This window comes from Sipha flava, unplaced genomic scaffold (assembly GCF_003268045.1).
Source record: "Sipha flava isolate LNK unplaced genomic scaffold, YSA_version1 289_pilon_pilon, whole genome shotgun sequence".
Classification (NCBI taxonomy): Eukaryota; Metazoa; Arthropoda; class Insecta; order Hemiptera; family Aphididae; genus Sipha; species Sipha flava.
Window position 1 is genome coordinate 434181 of NW_020272960.1, and position 24919 is coordinate 459099.

The 24919-nt window shown below is 31.2% G+C and overlaps 1 protein-coding gene across 1 annotated transcript in view; it reads right to left on the minus strand.

The window, feature by feature from the left end:
- LOC112685731 (lachesin-like) overlaps positions 1-24919 on the minus strand; it is a 149986-nt gene that overhangs the window by 32044 nt on the left and 93023 nt on the right. Inside the window, exon 6 of the mRNA XM_025557696.1 lies at positions 15408-15536. Within this exon, the coding sequence (XP_025413481.1) occupies positions 15408-15536 (129 nt within the window). The remainder of the gene's footprint in view (positions 1-15407; positions 15537-24919) is intronic.

Sequence of the window (24919 nt, forward strand, 5' to 3'; positions counted from 1 at the left end):
GTAGTTGAAATATTTAAACAATAAAAGACAACACTGACGAACAATAAAAACCTACCTAGTCAACATTGAATAGTAAATTTGTAAAATCAGGTCGAAAAATTATCAAACGGATATTGTTTCTAATTATGGTGAGCAAAAAATATATTTGTAAATAGAATAAGGAATTTTTTTTTTTTATGTTGAATAGTTGCTTTAACTAACGTGGAGAAAATTATAAAAGTATAATACTTTAATATTAATTTAAAATACATTATTTTTTTAAACATTTATGAATATAAGTATTTAATTAATTTTTTTAATTAAATAAAAATTGCAAGACTGCCAGGCCAGATGTATCATATTTGGTTTTTTAAATAAGAAACCAATGTACTATTTCTCTCGAAAAAACAATTCCGGTAGACAAATTTATATTTATCAGAATGATTTATACCTATATAGTTAACAAGTTTAATGTCTTTAAAGGTAGATTGAACTTTTTATGTCCAAAAAATAGGCATCTAAAATTTAAAAATATTTCAATTTTCTAAAAATAGCTCCAAAAAAATATTTTAAAAATCGTATCGTCTATAGCAAACGGTGATAATATCATGTTAGAAGCACTCAGTCAAATTTTGATTATTCCTTTTTTTTAATTACAAAGAAAACAATAACTTGTTTTTTTCAAAAACCAGTATGCTGTCAATTTTGCCTTATTTTTATAACTTTTCGTCGGTTTTTCGCAATCACTAAGAAAACTTTGGGAAAATTCGTTAAATGAACCTCTTAAAGTACGAAATAGACAACATTTCCCAATATAAATCTTCTATTATTGTGATGTTTAGAGCAATCTTTCTAGTCAAAATCCTGTACACGGACTTAAGAAAAACATACGCCATTGTAAAACCAATAAATTTCCTCATTCCAATCTAATCTAAAAAATAAACAAACAAACAAACAATTCAACATGTAGTATTTCCGTGGTCAGTTTCATTCGAGTTGTCTTCCGTTACAATATGTTTTAGGTGAATAAACTGTTAATACGATTAACGGAACTGCCGAACCACGGTTTACAGATTCCGCAATAGGCTATTACCACAGTATTCAATCGATGAAGACATTTGGACTGTCGGTAGCAATTAAATTGGGATGCACTCTAAACTAAATGTTCTGGAAACGGTACGACCAAGGCAAATCGCAAACAACTCTCATACACCGACCCGGGACGTTTTAAATATATACATATTTAAAGTATGCACACCAAGATAAATGAAAAAGGAAAACGTTTCGCAGAAGGTGCAATTTCTTTGACAGTTGTATCCGAAAAATAGTATTACGTGCCAAATGTGTACAAGAAAATATTTTCTACAACGACATTAGCTTTTTATTCGCTTTGCTGCCGGAATGATGGATACTTAAATTTCAATGACGCACCGTACGATACCGTTAATTGTAAACGTAAACGTAAAAAACGTTAAATTCCAGAATTTTCCGGTGGTAATTGTACTTGTTTGCGCGATAAGATGTTACCGTTTATGACGTATAAAAAAGGCCAATGCACTTCCATCACTATTGATTAGGGAAAATAAGAAAGATTCGTTGATATTATATTGGTGTACTTATCGTTTATCCTACTCACGAGATGAAAATCTTGTTTGGTCATTGCCGACAACATTTTTTATGGTTTTATGTTTTATATTTAAGTAGTCGTATACTGATAACTCAAACATCCCAGAGGAACGCTAGTCGACAAAAATACATCTGAGAAAAAACATATTTTCTGTTTTAATAAAAATAAACGGCCATTAGTAGTAGCTTTTGCACAGATTTTTCATTACCGTAAGACGAGACAACGCCGATGAAAGTTTTTCACGTTCTATCATTACACGTCAAACTAATTAGTGGATGAGATTAAATGCGATTTTCGGTTATTTCGCCGTGCATACAAGTAAATCATTTAAATCATGCACGCGTTTTGTTTTGAGTCGCTTCAAAAATACTTTACTAAAAATATTACTTTACGGGCCGTCGTCATTCAACACGATATTGTAATGCACCTAAACAGAAATCGAATAAAAAAAAAGTCTTGTTCCGGAAGCAATTGGATCACGAATAACAACAGACGTCGTTCGTCGGGTAGTCGAAAGTTTCGAAATCGAACGGACCGTGGATCGTGTGCCAAGAATTTTCAACTTGGACGATGGTACAGCACTACGGTTATCTAATCTAGTGGATATTTAAGTCGATATTTCGATAAATCGAAGAAATACCTTGTCCCCTGCCTTACAATATAGGATATGTGTGATAAATTTTCTCGATAATTGGAATTTCGCTAACTCGAATTTCTCGATAAGTCGAAGCAGTTATAGTTGAATTTTGGCTTATAATTCGAATTTATTGAACAATACACAACAAGTACATACCTCGATAACTCGAAGGTCAAATAGCCAAGTGTATTATTATACATAAAGATAATTGTAATTAAAAATCGATTAAAATTATCAATCTAATCTTTACCTAACGCTAAAAAGGTACAGTTATATATTAAACTATATAATATGGTTTTGCCTAAAACTACTCTTTCCCAGGTATTAGATAGTTTACAAGCTGTATGTAAGTACATCCAAGAACAATGAGAAATTGGAGACGAGATTTTTTCCGTGCTAAATGTTATTGAAAACTTTACAGGTAGGTCAAACAATAAAAAACAATCAAAAATATCAGATTTCTTTAAAAAATAATTCTACTTTATTCATTACATTGTATTTTCTTTATTATATACAATGTATGCATATACATATTTATTACTTTATAGTTTTTTTAAATTTTAATACAATATAAAACATACCTACACACACTATACATTTATTAGTAAATATATAAATAAATTATAAAATGAAGTCTTTGTGTTTTTAAATAAAAAAATATTTTCGGAAACTCATTTTTTTTTTTAACCGATTCATGTTATCGAGGTTCCACTGTATTTTATGTTGTTCGTCAGATTTTCCGTTATGTTTGCGATTCGTACACCAAAGCCGGAGTGCATTCAGGGCCTTCATGCGCCAGCGGTACGGCGTGCGTGTTCAGCCACGAATAACGAATATATTGCGACATGCGGAGGAGTTCGGAGTGCGTTGTTCGGATCGAATTTCTGGATAACAGGACCGAACGGGATATCGCTAATCAAGAGGTCGTGGATATAAATATTTTGACAACATATAGCAGCGCGCGCACAGCCGTATGTATTTATACAACGCGGAAGAACATCAATAACAGGCCGAAATCGTTTCGCTGGATGATAAACAAACCGCATGGAGACACTATCGGAAAACTATGCGCGCGGTACACGAGACAACAACATTAACCGTCGGTTTAATACATCAACAATGGCCCGTTGTTACCCGTGCCGTTGAAACAACACGCGGACTACGCGAACGCTGTAATAACATTGTAAAATCTATCGGACGAAAAAACAATAATATTAATAAAAATAAAATAAAAATAAATCAATTTTACAGCGCGGACGATTTTACGAGGACCGCGATGTTATAAACCGTACACCAAAAGTACACCGTCGTTGCACATAGCGATCGGTTGCAATTTTTTAAAAGTATCGTAAAAAATACGCACGCCTACCTACCACTTACGCGGCCATAACAGTGTATCGACATAAAAGTACACGTTCTGTTATGCGGTTGAAGACGCCCTCTGCTTCCGCTCTCCGTATTTTTATTTGGACTCGCATTCGTGTACCATACGATATAGTATAGATTCTGCATTGTGCGTAGCTACTATTATTATTCACTTGTCGGTCGATCAACGTCGATTGATCGGACGAAAAAAAAATTTCTTTTACCCGATCGCTCTGCTAGAGTTTCGTATAGTATATCGTATCACTCAAATCACACTCACGATTAATATGCTCCGGCATCTCGTATCTCTGGAAACGATTTATACGGACCGTTTCGGATTAAAGTTTGGCAAAGAAAATGTATTTCAAACCGAATATAGTTTCTTCTGCTGATTATTAATTACATTAATTTTTTTTTCGTTGGAATTAAGTTAAACGTATGACGTGACGGAATTGAGCGTGTAAACATAATATTATCGAAAAATGTTGAGATTTTTCTTGACTCTTGCACAACGAAAAATCATCCTGTATTTATTTATCTAGATCGTATTTAAAACTGTTCCTCGTTATTTTATATTTTATATGGTGCTGATAGTCCCTTTACTATATTCGTGTTCCTATATGATTATATACACTAACAATTTGTACAACACCCATTCAACAATTAAACGTGTACACATTTAACCGAATACGATCACAATTGGTATTTTTATCACTCGACGTCCCACAAACCGTCACCGGTCGAACAAGGACGCGCCTCGGACCGACACACTCAAAACATGTAAACACATAAACGTGTTCAGCTGAGTCCAATGCGATGGGTGGCGGAGGCGGCGGAGGCGGCGGCGGGACGACTAATCGCTTCGGCCACACGCACACGGTTGACCCGCAGCCGTTACATCTCGACGCAACTCGTGCATAGTCGACTTCACCGGCCGGATGCGGCGGAAACAAAGAACGCCGGGGGTTGCACGAACGTCTCAGGTGCTCGAGGTCTCGTCGCGCGCCCCGTCAACCCCCGTGCCGAAAGTGCGGTGTGTGACTGCGGTGCCGAGTGTATAACGCGGTAATTCGACGAAGCGCCGTTTAATTATTAATGTAGCGGTATGGCGAAGGACTTAAGTATTTCCACCCCGTCACCCGACGTGCAAGCGTACTGTGCCGTCTCCTCGGCGTCGCTCGCGCGCGCAATTTATCAATTTGCCTTTATCTACCCCTCCGCTCACCTGTTCCCACCGTGTCTCTCTCACCGTGTCTTGTCCGGCCGCGGCTGCGTACCACCCTCCGGAGTGGATAATATATACGTGTGTATATGGGGGGCACAGCGTACGTCGGAAACAATGCATGGCGGTGGCTGTTTAGTGGCGGGGGGGGGGGGATGAAATATCTTACGTGCGGGTGCCGGCGAAACCGACACCATTCATAACGGACGTGACGCGCGACCGACCGCGGGCCCCGCACGCCTACACCGATACCGCGATCAGACCGACGTGCGCCCGCCGCGTGTTTATATCACATCGTATTACCTACACGCGACCGACCGACTTCTACGTCCGTGGCGTCAAGTCACCGTGGACAACAACGTCAGTTTTTGAACATTGAACACTGTAGACCGGTGAGCGAAAACTAGAACTTCAACGAATATACAGTCGAATATATAACGAAATCAGTGTCGCTCCGAACGTGTCACAGTTCGGACGTCGCGTACGAACATCAACGAGTTCGATAACTATCGGCAGTTCTACAATGCGGTGTTGTTACTATCGTACGATAACAGAGTTAAATGCGAAGACATTTGAAGATTTGAACAACCACTCGTGTGATTATAGATCGTGCCACTGAGTTATTGCCACAGATCTCGGCTAATTAACAAGCATATTATATTTATACAAATCAATTTTAAATGTAACGTAAATGTAGCGAAAAATCCGAAAAAAAGTAGGTTAAAGAAAACTTATTTATAATTAGTGTTCATATTTTGTACATTTTGATGTATAAAAATATATTGAATATGATAAAAAAAATTGTTTATAATATGTTAAATGTAGCATAATAAGTAAACGCAAAACGTTTTAACTTCTATCAACGGTTTATCGAGTAATATTCGTTTTCAATCTCAAGAGTGGTAGTACATATTTGTAAAAGGTAAGGCGGGCCTCCATTTGCCCACCCCTGCCGCTACACACGATATTGCGTGGTATATAATGTGCACAAGCCCTATTGTACAATATCTATACATGTATATATTTCAATGTGAAAACACACTTATGAGTGAATAATAAAGTACGCATATCGTTTAAAGACTTCCCGTTCGAAAGGAGGAGTGTTGCGCGTGGGTACCGTGTACGAATAGTGGGCGGACAATGAAAACAAACAAAGGGTAAAAAAATCCCTTTGCATAATATTAACGACGTAATAGTATATACATACCAACTACATAATAAACGTCCCTATATCTCGTACGATAATAACACACTTGTTGTCCGAGACGAACGGAACGCGCTTCAGTGCACACCTGTATTACGCACATGTACTGCGACCGTTGAGATGATTCACGCGTGTATTCGTAAGATAAAAAAAAACCATCGAAGCACACTAATGCTTTTATTCGCAGCAGCTAACCTAAGCTAACCAGCTTGTATCTTTAATCGGATCACACTCCATTTGAACATTAAAAAACACCGTTTCCCGTGAAAATCCGTGAAAGAATAAAATTAACTTCAAGGAGCACAGGAAAAAAAAACAAATAGTATTTCATATTGTATCTTGTTTATTTCTACGGTACCAACTGTTATCGAATCGTAATCCACAATTATTTAGGGTGTTTACGAATGTATGATTGTGGGGCTTAATTGCTACATAGCCAAGATGGGCTGTTACATAAGTTCATTCACAGAAAATATTAAATCTATGATATTGGGTACGTAAATCATGATAAGAATTAAAATTATAACCAGTAAAAATCTCCTTAAAACTTTATTATATAGACTATTAGGACTGTTAGAACCAACAATAAAACAACATTAGAGTAATTACGTTTGTTTTCATAAACCGTTGAATAAACGAAGAGTGGAAAACGTGATATTGCCAAAAACTCGAAAATCGAATTACACATCGATGCTAAATTGAAAAAATGATGTAATATCGAATTTGTGGGAAAAATGAAACTATATCGATTATTTTTACGATTAAAATTGATTTAAAAACCACTGTTCAATGCAGAATGTATTATTGCCATATTTTGAGCCATATCAAAATGTTGTATTGCCAAGTTCATACGAAAACGTGTTATTTCCTATGCCACTGATTTCCAACATTTTTTCCTCGGTATGCCACTTTGATAGACAATTATCTTGGAGCAAGCTACCAAATATAAAAGTACGTATGATATAAATATTAATCTAATTATATTATTTTGTTATACATAGTAGGTATACAATATACATATTGAATTTGATTTCAAATATTTTATTAGCTACTGAAAAGGTAATAGATTGAGGTACATGCGGTAGGTACAGACTAATTTTATCAGTACGCGTCAATTAGTGTGGTGGAACGGAACACATCACATTCATTTACATTGTATACCAAATATTATACTTTCTAATTAGGTATAAAAATTACGCGCTGTAGTTTTATTAAAAAATAATTATATTATATCGATTTAACGAGGTATGCACTTAACGTATTATTATTTAATACTTTATGGATTAATAATGCAATGTAAATGGATGTTTTTGTTTGGACGGAGTTTTTGCCATTCTCGTACACAAAACATATAAATATTAAAAATGAATTTTGAAAACTTCCAGCTATATGATCTTAAAAGGATTTCAATCGACGAAGTTAGAATGAATTAGTACAAAAATGAAAATGTTTTTTTATAAATAGTGCACAAGTCGTTGGTAAGATGAAAAGAAAACGTTAAGAATTTAAACATATAGTTTTAGATATTATCAAAGTTCATTATCTTCAAAGTCGATTTCATATCTAAATTTTAATTCAAATCAAAGAACAAGCGTTTAGCAAATGAAATGCATTTAAATTCCAGGCTCGTCTTGTACAAACATACTTCGAAATACATTCACAGGAATTTTAATAAAATAATAACAAACTTCAAAAATTCACAAATTGTGATGTACACGTATATACGATAATTTCTAGCGATCTTTTACAGAATAGTATTATAATATGTATAATATAATGACAGTGACGTAGCCAGTGGGTAGGCCTGGTAACCGAGTCGGGCCTACCCACTTTTTCCAAAAAAAATAAAAATATTTTCTTATCCTATTAAATGTGTAGTGTATATGACTATAATATGTATTTTAAATAATAGAATTAATAAATTGTAAATACGGTTTTAACTATCAAAATTAAATCCCGATGGTTTTTAATTGGTTCTGCAAATCAGTCAATGACACGTATTTTATTTTGAGTGTTGTGGTTTAATAACCGATCAATTCTTGTTAATCGGCATCCGACGAAATTTATAGTGTATCAAAGCCAGTGTATTTTATTTATGTATTTACTTATTTATTTATTTGATGTAAACGCCCAGATGGACTCAAGTACAGTAACAATAAAATATATAATGAACATTGTTAAAATAAGGATACAAGTATGTTACAATATTAATTAAGTACATAATATTAAATTAAATTTACAAAAAAGAATGGTAATTTTAATGATATGCATTAGGCTACTAAAAACAGTGTTTTAAGGAATACAAATCATTCTTAATAAACAAATCAAATTTTAATTTATTGCACTCTCTGGCTATTCGATCAATAGGGTTATTAAAGCCGTAAGATGTTCGATGAAAAGGGACTTCAAATGTGGGACAAGAACGTGAAAGAAAAATGTATAATATAATATTATAGCCGACATCCCGTATTGTCCGTTACCTGATTATCAACTATAATTACCAATATGATAGATATTAATCTTATCCATTCAATTGACGATTATTTCCAAAAATAAGGAGACTGTAATATAAGTTGTAGTCGGATAGATACACTTGCAATTGTCGATTAGTTAAATATTAATCGCACTGCGTCACTGCGAACGCCTTTAGTAAAACGTAGTGATTATATTTCGCTTTTATTTTTACTTAGTCCGTCGCGTCGCTCATTTTCGAAAATGAAACGTTTTTTAATCACATCAGGTAATTTAAAATCAACTGCTGTTTCAACTTTTTCGGTTTCTGTGCCTAATGAGCCTGGATCAAGTGCGCTTACACCAATATCAGATACAAATAAACAGTTGAATTCAAACATTTTTGATATTTGTGTAACTTGTGAAGATACCGCTGTACATCCTGTCATCAGTTTTCCTCGTACTTTTATATTTGGGAAGCAACGTAACTTGCAAAGTAGTTGGTACAATAAGTACCCATGGTTGGAATACTCAATTAAGGTGAATACCGTATTCGTCGTAATTTCCCTTCTTATTCACAAATTGAAAAAGATGTTCTAATTACTGGTGGATATTCTGATTAAAAAAATATTAGTAACATGACTAAAAAATATGATAATACTACTTCACATAAAAATGCAATAGCTAAATTTGGTGCATGGCTATCCACCAAAAAAACTGGATCAGTTTTGACTCAACTAAATAAACAAGTCAAGGAGCAAATTATAAAAAACTGAGCTTTTTTAACAAATGTAATAACGTGTGTTTTATATTATTCACGGAAAAATATCGGACTACAAGAACATCGAAAACAAAGAAAAAAGAATTCAATAGTGAAAATTGTGATGCAAGTTTGTGTTCACGTCATGACGTAAATGAAGGTAACTTTTTAGAAATTATATAATTACTTTCCATCGAAAATGAACATTTTAAAACAAATTTTAATTTATTAACTAAAAATAGTAAATACAAATAAATACAAATGGCCTGAAATACAAAACGATATAAAAAAAGCTACGTCAAAGCTTGTATTATAATTAATAGTAAATTAAGTTCATATTGGGAGCCAGATATTTAATTTAATTTTAGATAAGGCTGAAAATCAGTCAAAAACTGAACAAATGAGTATTTGTATTTGATATTTGCACAATTTAAAAATTGAAGAATGATTTTTAGGTTTTGTCGAATTGAACAAATTAAATGCTCAAGCACTGTATGATGGCACAATATTTTTTTTAAATAATGTTGGTTTGGATATTTCAAAATGTGTAAGTCAATCATATGATGGTGCGTCAGTAATGTCCAGAGCTTTTTCTAGTGTTCAAACAGAAATAAGAGAATAAGCACAAAATCCGTGTCCGTATATTCATAGTCATACTCATAGGTTAAACCTAGTTCTAGTTGATGTAACGAAAAATATTCAAAAAGTATATGGAATACTTGGTTTATTAGAAGATATTTATGTATTCCAATCAGTATCTACAATTCGCTATTATGCTTTTTTACAAGAAACCAAGTATAAAGTACCACAACATTGTGAAACAAGGTGGTTTTCAAAACACATGGGTATTAATTTTTTTAAAAATCATTTTATTGATATTTTAAAAGTTCTTAATGCATTTAGAGATAGTACTAAAAAACAAGAATCTGCAGAGGCAAAGGTTTGGCCATACAGTTTGCTAAGTTTGAAGTTATCATAATAATTGTGTGCTTAAACGAAATATTAAATATAATTAATTGCTTATCAATTAACCTGCAGTCAACTACTATTGATATAAAACGTTGTACATTATTAATTAATGCAACAAATCAACAAATATTAGAGTTACGTAATGATGAGAAGTTTTTTGAACTATATGAACAATCATTGGTTATTGCTCACAATTCTAAAATACCTACGTCATCAAGGGATAATTTGTCATCATCAAATAGAACACGACAATATTCAAGTACTTTAGCCGATTATTAGGTAACTATTACTACTGGTAAAAGAATGGCTTATTTATCTGATGACACGAAAACAGAACAAAAAATAATATTTTTTAATATCTTAGACGTAATATATTTCGGAATGAACCGACGTTTTAATACAAATTATGATATGTATACAACTTTAGAAGTATTAGATCATACTTCTTCAACATTTTTAGACAGTAAAATAATTTGTCGTTATGCTGAAACATTTCCATTTTATCAATCAAATGAATTTATTACCAAATTAAAATGCCAGTGTCAACTGGGAAAAACCTTATTTTTATCTGTATCTGATCTTTTTGAATTATATCAAGAAGTAAAAAAATACAAAGTTGAATTTTAAGAATTAACAAAAATTATTGAAAATGTTTTGGTAGTTCCAGTATCTAGTGCCTCAGCAGAAAGGAGTTTCTCGACGATAAAAAGAGTAAAAACATATCTTAGGTCAACGATGACAAGTAGCAGACTAATTAATTTAATTTTGCTGTCTATTGAGAGAGAAAAAAGTGGAAAATTCATAGAAAATCCATCTGCGGTAATTGACAAGTTTGCATCGATGAAAAAGAGAAAATTGGAATTTTCAATTTAAAAATATTTTAATAAAGCTTTATCTTTTTATTAATTTAATTTTATACTATTAGTTTTAAAACATAAAATAAATCCATGTAATATGCTTATAATAAATATATAACATACGGTATTCTGATATTTTTTAATTTTATAAAAAATATTCATTGGTAATCCTTACATCAAAATATTGGGCCTACCCAGAAAAAAAGTGTCTAACTACGCCACTGTATAATGGTAGTGGAGTAACGTGTCTTGTACGACATTTATATAACCAAGTTATTAACAACGAATAGATTAGATAAATATTAATGTTATTTATCGTCGGATTTCCCTCAATTAAATAGTCGTAGTAAATTGTACATTTATTTAATTATTGTACATGCATAATAAAACAACAGCAACAACAACAACGGGGAAATAAGAACGAGAAAAACAATGACTGAAAATAGCGCACAGACTATAAAAGTCTTAAGCAAATTATTTTGTTGTTATTATATTTAAACATAAAATTTGAAAAATTAAGTTCCTCTAGATCTTATCAACTGTTTTGTTATAATGTAAACCAAAAAAAAAATAAATATTTTTGCACTGGTATCTGTAGACAGGAGAAAATAATTATCTAGTGTTAAGCACAATACGCATAGAACAGCAACCTGCCGACCAGTCAAAAGTTCAAGGGTAAGCAAACGTCAGTTTTTTGGTAATTTCATTAATTGCAGTACATTTTGTGATAATAAATTCGCAGAAACCCGAGAAAACTTTTTCGTGAAACACGCTGAAAAATTATTCTATTTTTTAAAATATATATTTATATACACGAAGTTTTCTTAATATTTAGTTGTGTATTTTTAATATTCTGTAAGAAATAAGTATTTATACATTTCTGTCCAAATGATTTACGAATCTCAAATGTATTTCTTCAAGTTGAACATAGTGTTGACTACTATTATTGACTTCTTGTGATACTGATTAAAAATAAAAAAGTACGATTCCATTGTCATCGTATGTGAAATATTAAGATGAATTATTGTTATGCCTATTATAGAATAAGAGTAATTATGTAATCAGATGATTGAAATTAAAAACAGTTTAATGTAAATACCGCACCAACTTTGGTATAAAATAACTGCACAATCGTATGTACGTTACGTTTGAACCAAGTTCTGTTAAATAATATAGTCCACAGCTAATTTATGTGTGGTAATTGTAAGTTTCTGTAAATATCACGTGATAATGTCAATTAAAGTAGAGATAAATTCCGTAAGGAGATCTTTATAGTTGCGGGTTGATTATGAGCTGACGTTACCGGTCGAACATTTTAAATATTATGAACAATAATTATTACTAGTATAATAATGCAGATAAAAATATTTAGCATGAGCTGTTGACGATTTAAATTACGGAATCCGAACTACAAAATGATGTGATATTACCCGTAACGAAAAAAAATTAATGGATAAAATTAATGCAGAGAGAGAGAGAGAGAGAGAGAGAGAATGAAACAAATTAGGGTGAAAAGTATAAGAAAATCGAAATTTGTTTGTACTACTAGTTTCTTGTAAGTCGTCTATGACTATGAAATAAATGCCTTTTCACGGGAATTCGTTTTAATTTTGATCTACTTTAAACAATGCGACGGTACGGGTCTACTTAACGAGGTCTCGTATAAACTTTCTAATTGTACCATACGCCATCTTACTTCTTATTCTTACGACTGCCAGGAGGGTGTGGTCGGTTCCTATACACACGCGGGCCTCGATGGGTGTTATATAGTGGTAGCCGGTCCACGTCATTAATTCAATGTCCCCGCGTCGCCCGCAGGACTAGACGGGAAGTGCATTGGAGAACGTATACATGAACTCGTATTCCAAACAGATGTACTGAAATATAATGTTTCGTTTTTCTTTTCATCTCACTATCTCTCCCTCTTAATCTAACTCTCAATTCTCTCTCTCGCTCACTCTCTCTTACTCTCTCTATTTTCGAATTACATATATCCTTTGTGGCAAGACTATGCATTTATAGTGTTGCGTGTACGACTGTTACGATCCAAATACAAAATGCACTTCAGAATAAACGACTTCTGAGAAAGTATCCTAAGATTAAGAAAGACAGATAGATAGAGAGAGAGAGAGAAAGAGAGCGAGAGAGAGAGTGAGAGAGAGAGTGAGCGCCACAAAAATCCATTAAAACGAACAAAACAATTCAAGTTCGTTAATCAATTAACAATAACTGTGTATCGTCGTATTGATATTGCATAACACATTAAGGAATTAGGCATTATTCATGAAAAAAAAAATTATACACATACTGCAATCACATGTTATATATGTTGTATAACAGTTAGGTAACATTTTAATTAACTATGTAGTATTATATTCCGTCTGTGCCACAGAAAATTAGTAATTGTCTTTAATTATTTGTTTAGACGAAATTAAATGAATTAAGAATATTTCCGTTGTGTTGGTAATTAACTATATTTCAAATAGCGACTAAATTGATGGTCGTTTATCATAATTTTATTTGCATAAAATTAATTTTAACTTACCTATTGAATTCGATTTGCCAATTATATTATATTAAAATGTATTGATTATTTATTGTAATTTATTGTAATACTAATATATATATATATATATATATATAATTTACTGAATAATTATTTTAATTATTATTATATTATAAAATCAGAAAATTTACATTATTCAGATAAAAGTTTAAATTCACTTCAATTGTTATTTTAACAAATAATTATGGATTTAATACTTATAAACGGTAATTATTAATATAGTATTATCCTATGAATTTCATTGAAATATTATATACAAATATACATAAAAAACGTTGGTTTGTTAAATGTTAAATGTTTTCGAGTTTAAAAAAAAGAAATTTTTCAAGCTAGAATTGAGTAAATATTTTCAAAGCTGATTTATAAAAAACAACTATAGGGCAATATATATCACTTATCTTATTTTTTTTTTTTACCGTCGCATAATATTATTTTATTTTATTATAAAATACAAATTTGTTACAAATGAAGTATAAAATACTCTACAAATAAAGGTAAGTTTTTTATATTTATGTTTTTAAATAGAAAACATCGATGAAATATAAGTATTTTAAATTTGTATGACTTATTAAAAATGTTCACTAAAACATTAACTTATAATACAAATTAAACCATGAAAACTAATTATAGTTTATAAACAATCGATGTAAAATTTTATCATTATGAAAGATATTTTTTAGTTGGACATATATCCATTTATAATAATACAAAATATTAAAAATCTTAATTTGTATTTTAATATAATATCGACTAAAAATTTAGATATTAATCATACTATATTCGAATGATGAATAGATCATTTGGAAATACCAATCGAATAACTATCATGAAACCAGAGTTGGGCAAAATTTTATCTAGATAATTATTCGAATAAATATGTATTCGAATAAAAAATTATTCGATTGATTTTTTTACAATTCATCGAATAAAAATTTATTCGACTAATTTTCAAATACAATTATTCGAATAAAAATGTATTCGACTGATTTTCAAATACAATTATTCGAATAAAAAATTATTCGACTAATTTAGAAACAATATTATTGGAATAATTTGTGATCATAATATTATTTGAATAATTTTTAAACATAGTTATCCTATCTTAGTATTTATAGTAGTAGTTAGTACTAATTACTAAATATGTATTATGAAATAATGATTATAATTCTTCTAGTTTGTTCATGTATTTAGTATTTACCTTTATAGTAATTAATTATCAATGTTGAAGATGTTATTATTATATCTAGTTTAGTCCAGTTTCTGTACTATATTATATAGTCTCAAATATTTTCGTACTATGTACTAACTACGTATGTTCAATGTTGTATTTCATATTTATAAGTTCAAATATATAGAGCTCTACACATATTCAAATATTATTATATATATATATATTTCTTTACTTTCTTATATAAATCAATATTTGTTTTTTATTATACAATATTTTTAAATTTTTCCAAAAATTATTCAAATAATTTTTTATTCGGATAATTGTGTTTGAAAATCATTCGAATAATAATTTATTCGAATAATTGAGTTTGAAAATTAGTCGAATAATAATTTATTCGAATAATTGTGAAAAAATCATTCGAATATAATTTATTCGAATAAAATGTTATCTAAATAATCATCTAAATAAAATTTTATTCGAATAACGCCCAACTCTGCATGAAACCATACGTATTGACATAGCTTATTCAACACAATATCTATGATGACTGTAGGCACTAGGTATTCGTAAAAAATAAAATTGACTTAAGATGTACTTACAGTGAACGCTGACCGTGATTCGTTTGCTGACGGACGGCGGAACCCCGTTGGATCCGATGCACAAGTAAGCTCCCATCTCGGACCTGCTGACTTTGGTCAATCGCAGCACTTCGCCCTGGTACGTGGTCACTGAAAAACGTTTGAATAATGCACTCGCGGTCCGTTTAAACGTTGTGTCGCACGTGTGCATGCGAGAACATTTGTCTCGTGGTCACGGCATGGACACAGCAATAAGCAACGAACAATCGCGACGTGGAGGGATGCACACCATGTGGCCGCCGATGCCCCGTAGTGGTCCTTGAAGGGTGACACAGAGACGGGTTCGCGTGAGATTTTATCAACAGAGAAGACACGCAAGAGCGGAATAGGAAATAAAATGATTCGTTCGCGCGTAGACACAAACGCGGCGATGGACGCAGCACGAAAACGCAAAAGGGCGACCGGCTTGGCTCGGTGGCACTCGAATCGCATTGGACCGGCACTACGTGTCGCGCAAGATTTGAGGAGGTACCGGGCGGAAACATCAAAGGTCCGCGAGCCCGGGCGCGGAACATTCCGTGCGCTAACAATTTTTTTCCGATTCACAAAATCGGCACGGTGTGAGCGCCGGGGTGAGAACGGCAACGGTATTTTTCCTTTTGATGTGTCGGATTTTTTAAAAGAAAAATCCACTCGTCCCGAAGACCCGTCATTGCACGTCTGCTTAGACAAATCGGATTTTACCGCGTCCTTCACGCGCGTACGCATATCCGTCGCCCACTACGAGCATCCGTCGTACGTTGTACGGTTGTACACACGCTCGCCTTCTCGTGTTTCTATTCGTAACCGGAACGGATCCGATTTTCACCCCAAACAGAGAGCCCTGTTAAGACTCCGTGTTTCCGAGCCGCTTGCATGGAAAATCGTATTTGCTGACGCGAAAATCAATTGGGTTTCGTTCGCCTTCTCGCAGGGACTGATCACGATGATGTAACATATCAATACTCGCGATTGTCAAACAAAACGATAATGTTATTTCGCGCACACGTTATCTCCTCGTTATATTCTTTACCCTGTAGTTTTATTTATTTACGTCACTGTATGAGCATCCAGAATTCAAACGGGTTTCGGTTTTTTGTGTACGAACGAAAATGAATCACGTTTTTAACAGATCATCAGATTTGGATTTTGTCTGAAATCGATTACTCGTGTTACGCAACCGAATTACCAAAAACTACATTCTGTACGTTTCATTCGTCGTTCGAATTATAATCAAAACTGGGCAAGTTGGTCATTTTATTCAACTAGTTCAAGTTAATTGGTTTTAATTTTAAAACTGACTACATTAGAATGTAACTCAGTTTCTGAAATTGTCTTGATTTCTAAATTAGAAGCTAGTTTGTTGAAAATGGTAGTGAAGTTAGAGAAAAAGTTAGAAGTTATTGTTTTTATAGATCAAAATAAAATTTAAAGTCTTTTGTTCTAATGTAAATAATAAATTATCTATCTTAAATTATTCAAGACGGTCGAAAAATGTAATTAAAAGTCTAGTAATTTGATCAAATTATCCAATTGTGTACTTAAATAAATAAAAAAATATTTAACAGAATGACAACATAAATATTGAATAAAATATAATAATATTCAATGCTGTCAATATTTTAATATATTTTATTCAAAATATTTGTTTAATTTTAACAGAAATTAAATTTCAAAGTTGTCATCAGAAAGTCGGCATCATGTTTAAATTTGGTTTAATTCGGATACTATCTATATAACCTATATATGATACGTGGAAAATTCGTAGTTACCGTGCATGCATTATTATAAATACTAATAAATATCCATGGGCCTATTATCTACATAGACATGATTATGTAACAGTTTTTGCAATTTCGGAAACAAAATAGATTAGAATTATTTTACACGTCAATTTAACTCGTTAAATTTGAAAGTTATTATGTATTAAGAAAACTAGTTAAGTTAGAAAGTTACTTAAAAAGTAACTTTTTAATTATTTAGTGCTCAGCTTTAATATTATAATACGGTGAACGCCATATTATTACCATACATTTTTTTACCAAAGGATTCATTGACTATAAATGTTATGATATAGATCATATATTAATTACCTATAAATTATGAAATGTAAAAATAATTATTGCGTAGGAAAAAAATCAGTCACAATAAATAAATTATTATTAATAGTAAAAATAAATAGTAGTCATTACGTATGCAAAATATACAAAAAAGAACTGTTTATTTACTGTTTATTAATTAAGGCATAGAATAATAAAAAAGTCTAAAAAGTAGGTACTACTAAACTTAAACTATATTAATCGATTGCACCTTCAATATTCTTAAATGAAATGGTTCTAACTGAATATTTGTTTAAACTTTACTACGGCGGTGCATCAATACACTTGTAGTTCGATTTTCAAAGTAATTTTTTTCAAATATTACATAAAACATTTCTTTATACGAATAAAATGATTGGGAAACCCAAATTATATCCAACGAAAAAAAAATTAATCAAAATAATTTAAAAATAATTAGTGATAAAATAATTAGAGCAATACTAGAAATAATAAGATCATGATTTAGAAAAAAAAAACATCAGAAAAGTGCGCTATTTGTCATACGTAAACTGCAGTCAACGTATGACGTACATATATACGTATTACCGTTATTTCCGACATTGGAAACTTTAGGGTTCAAACAACTTTACACACTAAATGTCATAGGATATTATAGGGGAATATTGTTTTTATAAAACTCAGAAGATTTTTCCATCGGATTACAAAGGCTTTCTTAAAAAATAAACACATATTGTTTTACCATACAAAATCGTTCACTTGATGTTTATTCGAATTGAAAACATCAAATACAGCGACATAAATCTTTTTTGTTGCGTTTCAAATCTAAATCTGCTGTTACCCCTACACGATTTTTATAACAATGTCAAAAAACTATTTTATTTCTAAAACTTTAAAAAGCGCCAATAACAAGGTAAAACGATATCACGATTTTAGTTCTTTGATATATGTATACAAATATATATTGTATTTATAAGCACGTGAGTGTTCTCGTATTTTATTCTCGATGAACCACTCATACAGACGATATCAATAATAGTTTTTATATTTTCTTCATTTTGGAGAAAACGAACTTTCCGATCGTATGACGTTCAGTCATCGGAGCCGCGCAGCAGTTACTTTTATACCAACCTGCATGACATTTGGTAGAGAGGGATATGAAATGTTTGAAAATCATGTTTCTGAAAATTGTCCCTGTTTTACTGTGTACGCATTAAACTTAAATATAGGAACAAACCTTTAACGGAATTTTAAAAATTAAGTATTATAAAACAAAAGTACTCTTAACCCGATGCGACGTCACTACCACCGGCTGCGGCGTTGTCGTTATGATTGGGAATCACGTCGGAAAATCAATTTCGATTGTTATTTGACGGCAGACATGGTTGGGTGTCGTGCGTCAGGGCACGGGGTGTCGGACTAAAACCGAAAGTTAGGTTTTACCTAGCACGATCGTGAACGCTAACCGAGATCTACGATCGCGCATCATTATCGCGCGACTACGGATGTAATGTAAATCAAATATAGTTGGTTTTCCTCGTGGTTGACGATCTAATTTTGCGAAAGGGCAGTAAAATCGCGTTCGCATCGCAATTAATTTGTCGTTTAAAAAGAATATTATGATATCGACGCCTCAGTTCATGACTGCAATAACTCAAATTATGAAACTACTGGTTCTAGAATGTTATAAACGACCTTTAGAGGTAAATAATGTAACTAAAAGTTATTGCGTTATAGAATCAAAATCATCGTAATTTTGCAAATAATATCACGTAGATAACTCAATTTTGAATATTTTTGAGGTATTGCTGTCTTGAACTGAGATGTCGATATCTGAATAATAGTTTTTTGAGTTATTGCAGTCTTGAACACTCGTTTTTCAACTGACGCTGGTCGTCGTTGATCGTGTCTTTCAAAAATGAATGCTCCGATGACCAAATTTAGCAAAATCGAAGACGGAGTTCTGATCGAACGTGTTGTTAAAAATCCCCCGTATTTACAATCCTCGAAATAAGGATTAAGAGGAGACGCCGTTTGCGGGCATTTGTATTGCCGCAGTAAGTTCGTTTACGCCGTTCACAAGTCAAAATGCCCAGTACGACCGAATGATGCGACATAAATTACTCTCGGTCGCGACGAAAAATCGTCAAGAATAAGCTGAGAGGACGCGAATGCGATCTTCGCTCGTATTAACGTACGTTCAAGATACGTCAGCCGATAGAGGCGTACGAAACGATCGTTGCACGCGAAAACCGTAAAATAACCGTACGGCGATTGATATGCAAAACGATACAGCAATGATGTGCGCGCGAAGAGTAAATGAAAAAAAACGACGGGATATGAACCATAAAGGGGTGGGGGTGTGATGAGCGCGTGTGTGCGGAAAACTTTTCGAAAGCCGTTCGGCCAAGATTATCGAACCGTTAAACCCATTAAAACTACCTAGCCCGCGTCCACGGTTTTTGTTGTCGGCTTGGTGCGCGCGCGTTTGCACAGGAGTTTTAATTAAGCTCCTCCGCATTCCCGAGATATTCGCTCGTACACGAATCCGCGGCACTTCTGGCATCCCTCGCCAGCTTTCCGCAATACGTGCATAGCAATACACGTAAACGCACGCGCACATTTTCTGCAGTGATTCTTACGTCTACGCCGCCATCAACATCGTCAAACGCGCGTATTCATAAACATTCAATTAAACTGTATTATAGGAGCGACCGCAAACGCCTTGTTGCCAGGTTCACCACCATCTCTTCCGTTTCACACGACACAGTAGTCAGGCGCCTCTTCTTGGTGATCTTCACCGTTACGAAAACATTTTTTTTAACGGCCTTCGCGGTACGTTCCGTTTTAGTAATGAAAACTACTATAAACTATTCCTTCTTGTATTTTCTTGATTTCGTTGCACCATAAGCTGTCACTTTTCTTTTTATTAAAATAGTTATTTTGAATAAAATCGACGTAAAAATCTTAATTCAAGAATTAATATTTAGGTTTGATTTCATTTTTTTTCCCGCGTGATTGGATTTGTCAAATCATTATTTAATTATTTACACGTCACCGTAACAATGATAAACTTCAATGTTCTCTGAATCCTAAAAATCTAAACATTCAATCAAATCCTAGCTCACCGCGTTCACCCACAAGCCATTTAATTACTTGTCTATCAACCAACACACTACCTACCTGATAATTCAAGTTGTATCACACCAAAAAGAAAATTGTACGTTCATCTTCTACTTTACCACTAGCTATATCAACCAAATGTAATCGCCTATTCATAGGCTTCAATAATAATGAGAAAAAATGTATAGAAGAAAAAAAATATATATTACTGTCTAGTGAAAAAACAAAGTTTTTCAATAAAAACTTTTTACTAGACTACATACATAAAATTTTGAAAAATAATTCATAGAATATAATTTTGATATATTATTGATTCAATAATGTAATATAATGGAGTGAACATCTGAAAAGTACAAACCGAATGATATCTTTTATTTTTTGACGAAAAGTCTTTTTTTTCTATATAAAAACCTTACTTCAGAATGCATGCAAAGTTTTATTGGTAATTGTTTTACTTATTTTCATTCAACCATTCACCATTGTAAAACACTAAGATAAATGACACCAACTTTTAAACATTAAAGAGCTAACTTCAACCATTAACCGGGGTGGTAGAATGTTCATTAGTAGTAAAACAATAATTGTAAGCCCTATATAAATTGTTTTTGGTTTCATTACAATTAATTATAAATAATACGGTTGTTTAATAAACAACCTATTTTGAATTTTCAAATAATGCAAAAGCATTTAACCGAAAATCTTCAGTACGAATTCATTTATAATACACATTACATTCATCTATACATTTTATTAGTCAATTTAAATATATTAAACACACAAAAAAAAAATATTAAAACATTCGTTAATTTTTAAAATAATTTCTGAAATATAAAATTAAATAGCCTAACCGTCCAAACATTCCGCCGTAAAAATACATCTGAGTAACATACTTAAAATTAAATCTTCAGAGGAAGCAAATCAACAACTAAGTAAATTGGTAAAGAGGTGACTCACATTTATGTACACCAATTGAAAAGTGGAAGCAACTAAAATAGTGACATACCCATAATATTGACTATCCATTATATTTGCTTTAAATATAAAAGTGTGTATTTATATGTTAGTGTAACTATGTGAATGCGTAAATTTGTATGTGTACGTATATGTTATTAGATTATTATTTTCATTGATGTGAATATAAGATTAAATTTAGATCTGTTATAAATACTTTTAAACATTTATTTACATAAACTAAATACAATTTTGATTTTAAAAGTCATAATAGGTTACTACATTTTACTATCAAAAATATTTTAATCATTTTACGAACAATTGTGCGAATAAACAAAATACTTTAAGTTCTAAAAGTGGACAAGTTAGGTATATTAAATAATAAATTAGTAATAAATGCAATAGAACACAATGGTTTTCTTTTAAATAAAATATAACACCAATGTTAATGGAAATAAGAAATAATAATTTTTTTAATAAATAATTCATTGTTTTAATGATATGTATTAATAGAATGAAATATAAAAGTGAAAGTTTACAATAAATTCGATGTATAATGGAATCGGAGAAAACCAAAATAAAACATTTTGGTGTAGAACATTTTTTGATTTGTACTCATGTTGGATATAATTTATAAATACTTTAGGGAAATAGCAGAAACCAAAAATGTGGAGAGGTTACATTAATCACAATATTAAAAAAATTAATCGTTGTAATAAATGGTTTAACCAAAAATATTGTTTATACCAGAGTTTTAATTTAAAAAAATATATATATTTATATATATATATTATTTTTACGTCTTCGGGTATTTAATGGTTATACAATTTCAATGTTGAATATTTTTCTACGGCGAAACGTTATTTTAATTTTTGGCTTTCTATTTAACGTTATAATTTAAAAATAAAGAAATAATTTAATTTTTTTTCAATCAATTCTACAATAATTTGTGACATAATTGACCACACTTTAGTATAAGAATTATGTCATTGATAGAATTTATTAGGTTAAGTTATTTTAGAGTTTTTAGCATGCTGCTAACTGATAAGTTAGTGTTAGTATAGGTGTTGGCAATTACAGCAAACTATAAGGTATTATTTATTATTTACTAATTATTTAATCAAAATTTAAATACCATCACCTTTATTGTTTGATACTCTGAGTATTAAAAACAATAATATAAAAACGTGAATGAGAATCCCCCCCCTGAATCCGTATTGAAGGATTTGATTTTATGTGAGGTACACATTTCAAATTTGTTTAATGTAAATCATTTTATAGCTAAGTCAAATTACGCGCGGCTGTGAATACTGAATTGGGCTTTTTATCAGGTTCATACTTAGTGAAAAATCAAATAAAAGCGAAACTTTCAAAACACAGACAGGTGTTAAAAAGAACTACACAAAAGTCAATTCTAAGTGGATCCGGAATTAATAATTCATAAACTCCAGAATATTATAATAAATAATAATATACTATATACATCAATACTAAATTCTTATGTTTTTTTTAAATACTTATTACCTACAGGGCAGTAGTTAACTGATACTTCGCCGGAGCAAAATTAATAATATGTCAATGTTATCTAAAGATTGGACTTTTTGATTTTCTATTGAAATAATAGTCTAACGCTTAAAGTTTTTTACAAGTTATAATCTGCTAAAACTACGTTTACAGATTTCAACACTTATAAGAAAACATAAAAAAAAATTCGTATTGCTATTGCAATGTTTGAACACGCCTTTTGAAGCCCACGTTTAGTAATAAAATTGTATGTTTCAAAATTTAATAAAGCGTTAGATAATCCTTAGCACTTGAAATTATTTAATTTTGAAACTTTCTATTTCTGATTATAGTTCAAAGATATCCAAGTCTCAGTGGCAGCTCATGGTGGGGGATCAGGGTGTTATATATCTCTTTTGGATTTTTTTGTTATGGTATATTATCTACATGAAAAAAAATGTAGGGTCTGTGACAAGTCAAAAATGAATATCTCCCCCCCTTTCAAAAAAGCTGAGCACGCCACTGCCAAGTCTTGTTAATATTTTAATTAAAGCCAAATCGGCAGCACATGAGTTTGAAAAGCTTGTAATAATATGTATTTACATATATTGTAAATGTGTTATAAATATGTTGGCTACACGGAAGTATGACATATACTTAGAAATTTTAAAAATTAAAAATATATTGTGTGTAATTAGTTTTATTTTATAATAAAAAGTAATTTTTATTATGATGAACAAAATTATAAAATAATTTACATGGAAGTTTTAGATATGAAATATATAGTTCGCTAGTTAACCGTTACAGGCTTACGGCTATACCCATATTATTTATTTTATTTTACGTTTTGTATGATGCATAAAATGTTACTGAATATGTCAGTAATATTTAGTCTTTTATTTTGGAATAAAAGAGTTAGTTATCATTACAACGATATGTATTATTTGTTTATGAATTCCATATTTCTACAATAAAAAGTTTATAAAAGGCAAATGAAAGTTTAATTAATTACTCAGTTCTTGGAAGTGGCTTGATATTTAGATATTTATAAACTCTACAATATTATGTCTGTGCCTATATTAAATTTAGCCCATGTACAATAATTGTTTATTCTTATATTTAACACCAATTGTTCACTTCGTGTAAGTTAACTGAACTAGTAACATATATACTTGTTTGTTCAGTAACAGAGACATTTTTTTTAATCGTATACACGCGTTATATCTGTCAGTCAATTTTCTTATTTATTTTTGTGGTGTTAAAAATATAATGGCACCAAAGAAACAAAGAGCCCAGGTAAGTAAACTATCTCAGCGGTTACGTATAAAAAAAACACAAAAAGAGGAAAAACTGAATGTAGTATAAGTATCTAATTATTTCACGTGTTTTTAAAACATAATATTTACTAAACTTATTAAATTTCTCAATTACTAGTGAAAGTTTCAATTTTCTACGACTTATACTTTTTGAATAACAACAAATATTTTAAATCTTTTTAGAATATACTATTATTTTAATTCAAGTTTTTTAAGTTTTTTTCTATAATACAAATAGCTATAAAATTTTACACTGTAGTTTTTTTTATATATGGCAATAAAATTATTAGGTATATTTAATTTTTTTTAGAAAACAATCGACGTATACAGATACAGAAAAAACTGAAATTATTGAAAATAATTTTAGTACAGAAACAGAAGATTTGACTTCTAATGATATGCTAGTTTGTAGGTACGTAAACATTTGAAATATTAATAATTGTAGAAATTGTTAAGTAAAATATAATAACATTTATATACCTAGCTTAAACTATATTTATTTGAGACTAGGTATAAAAGATTCAATAAAAGCTTAAAACCCGTT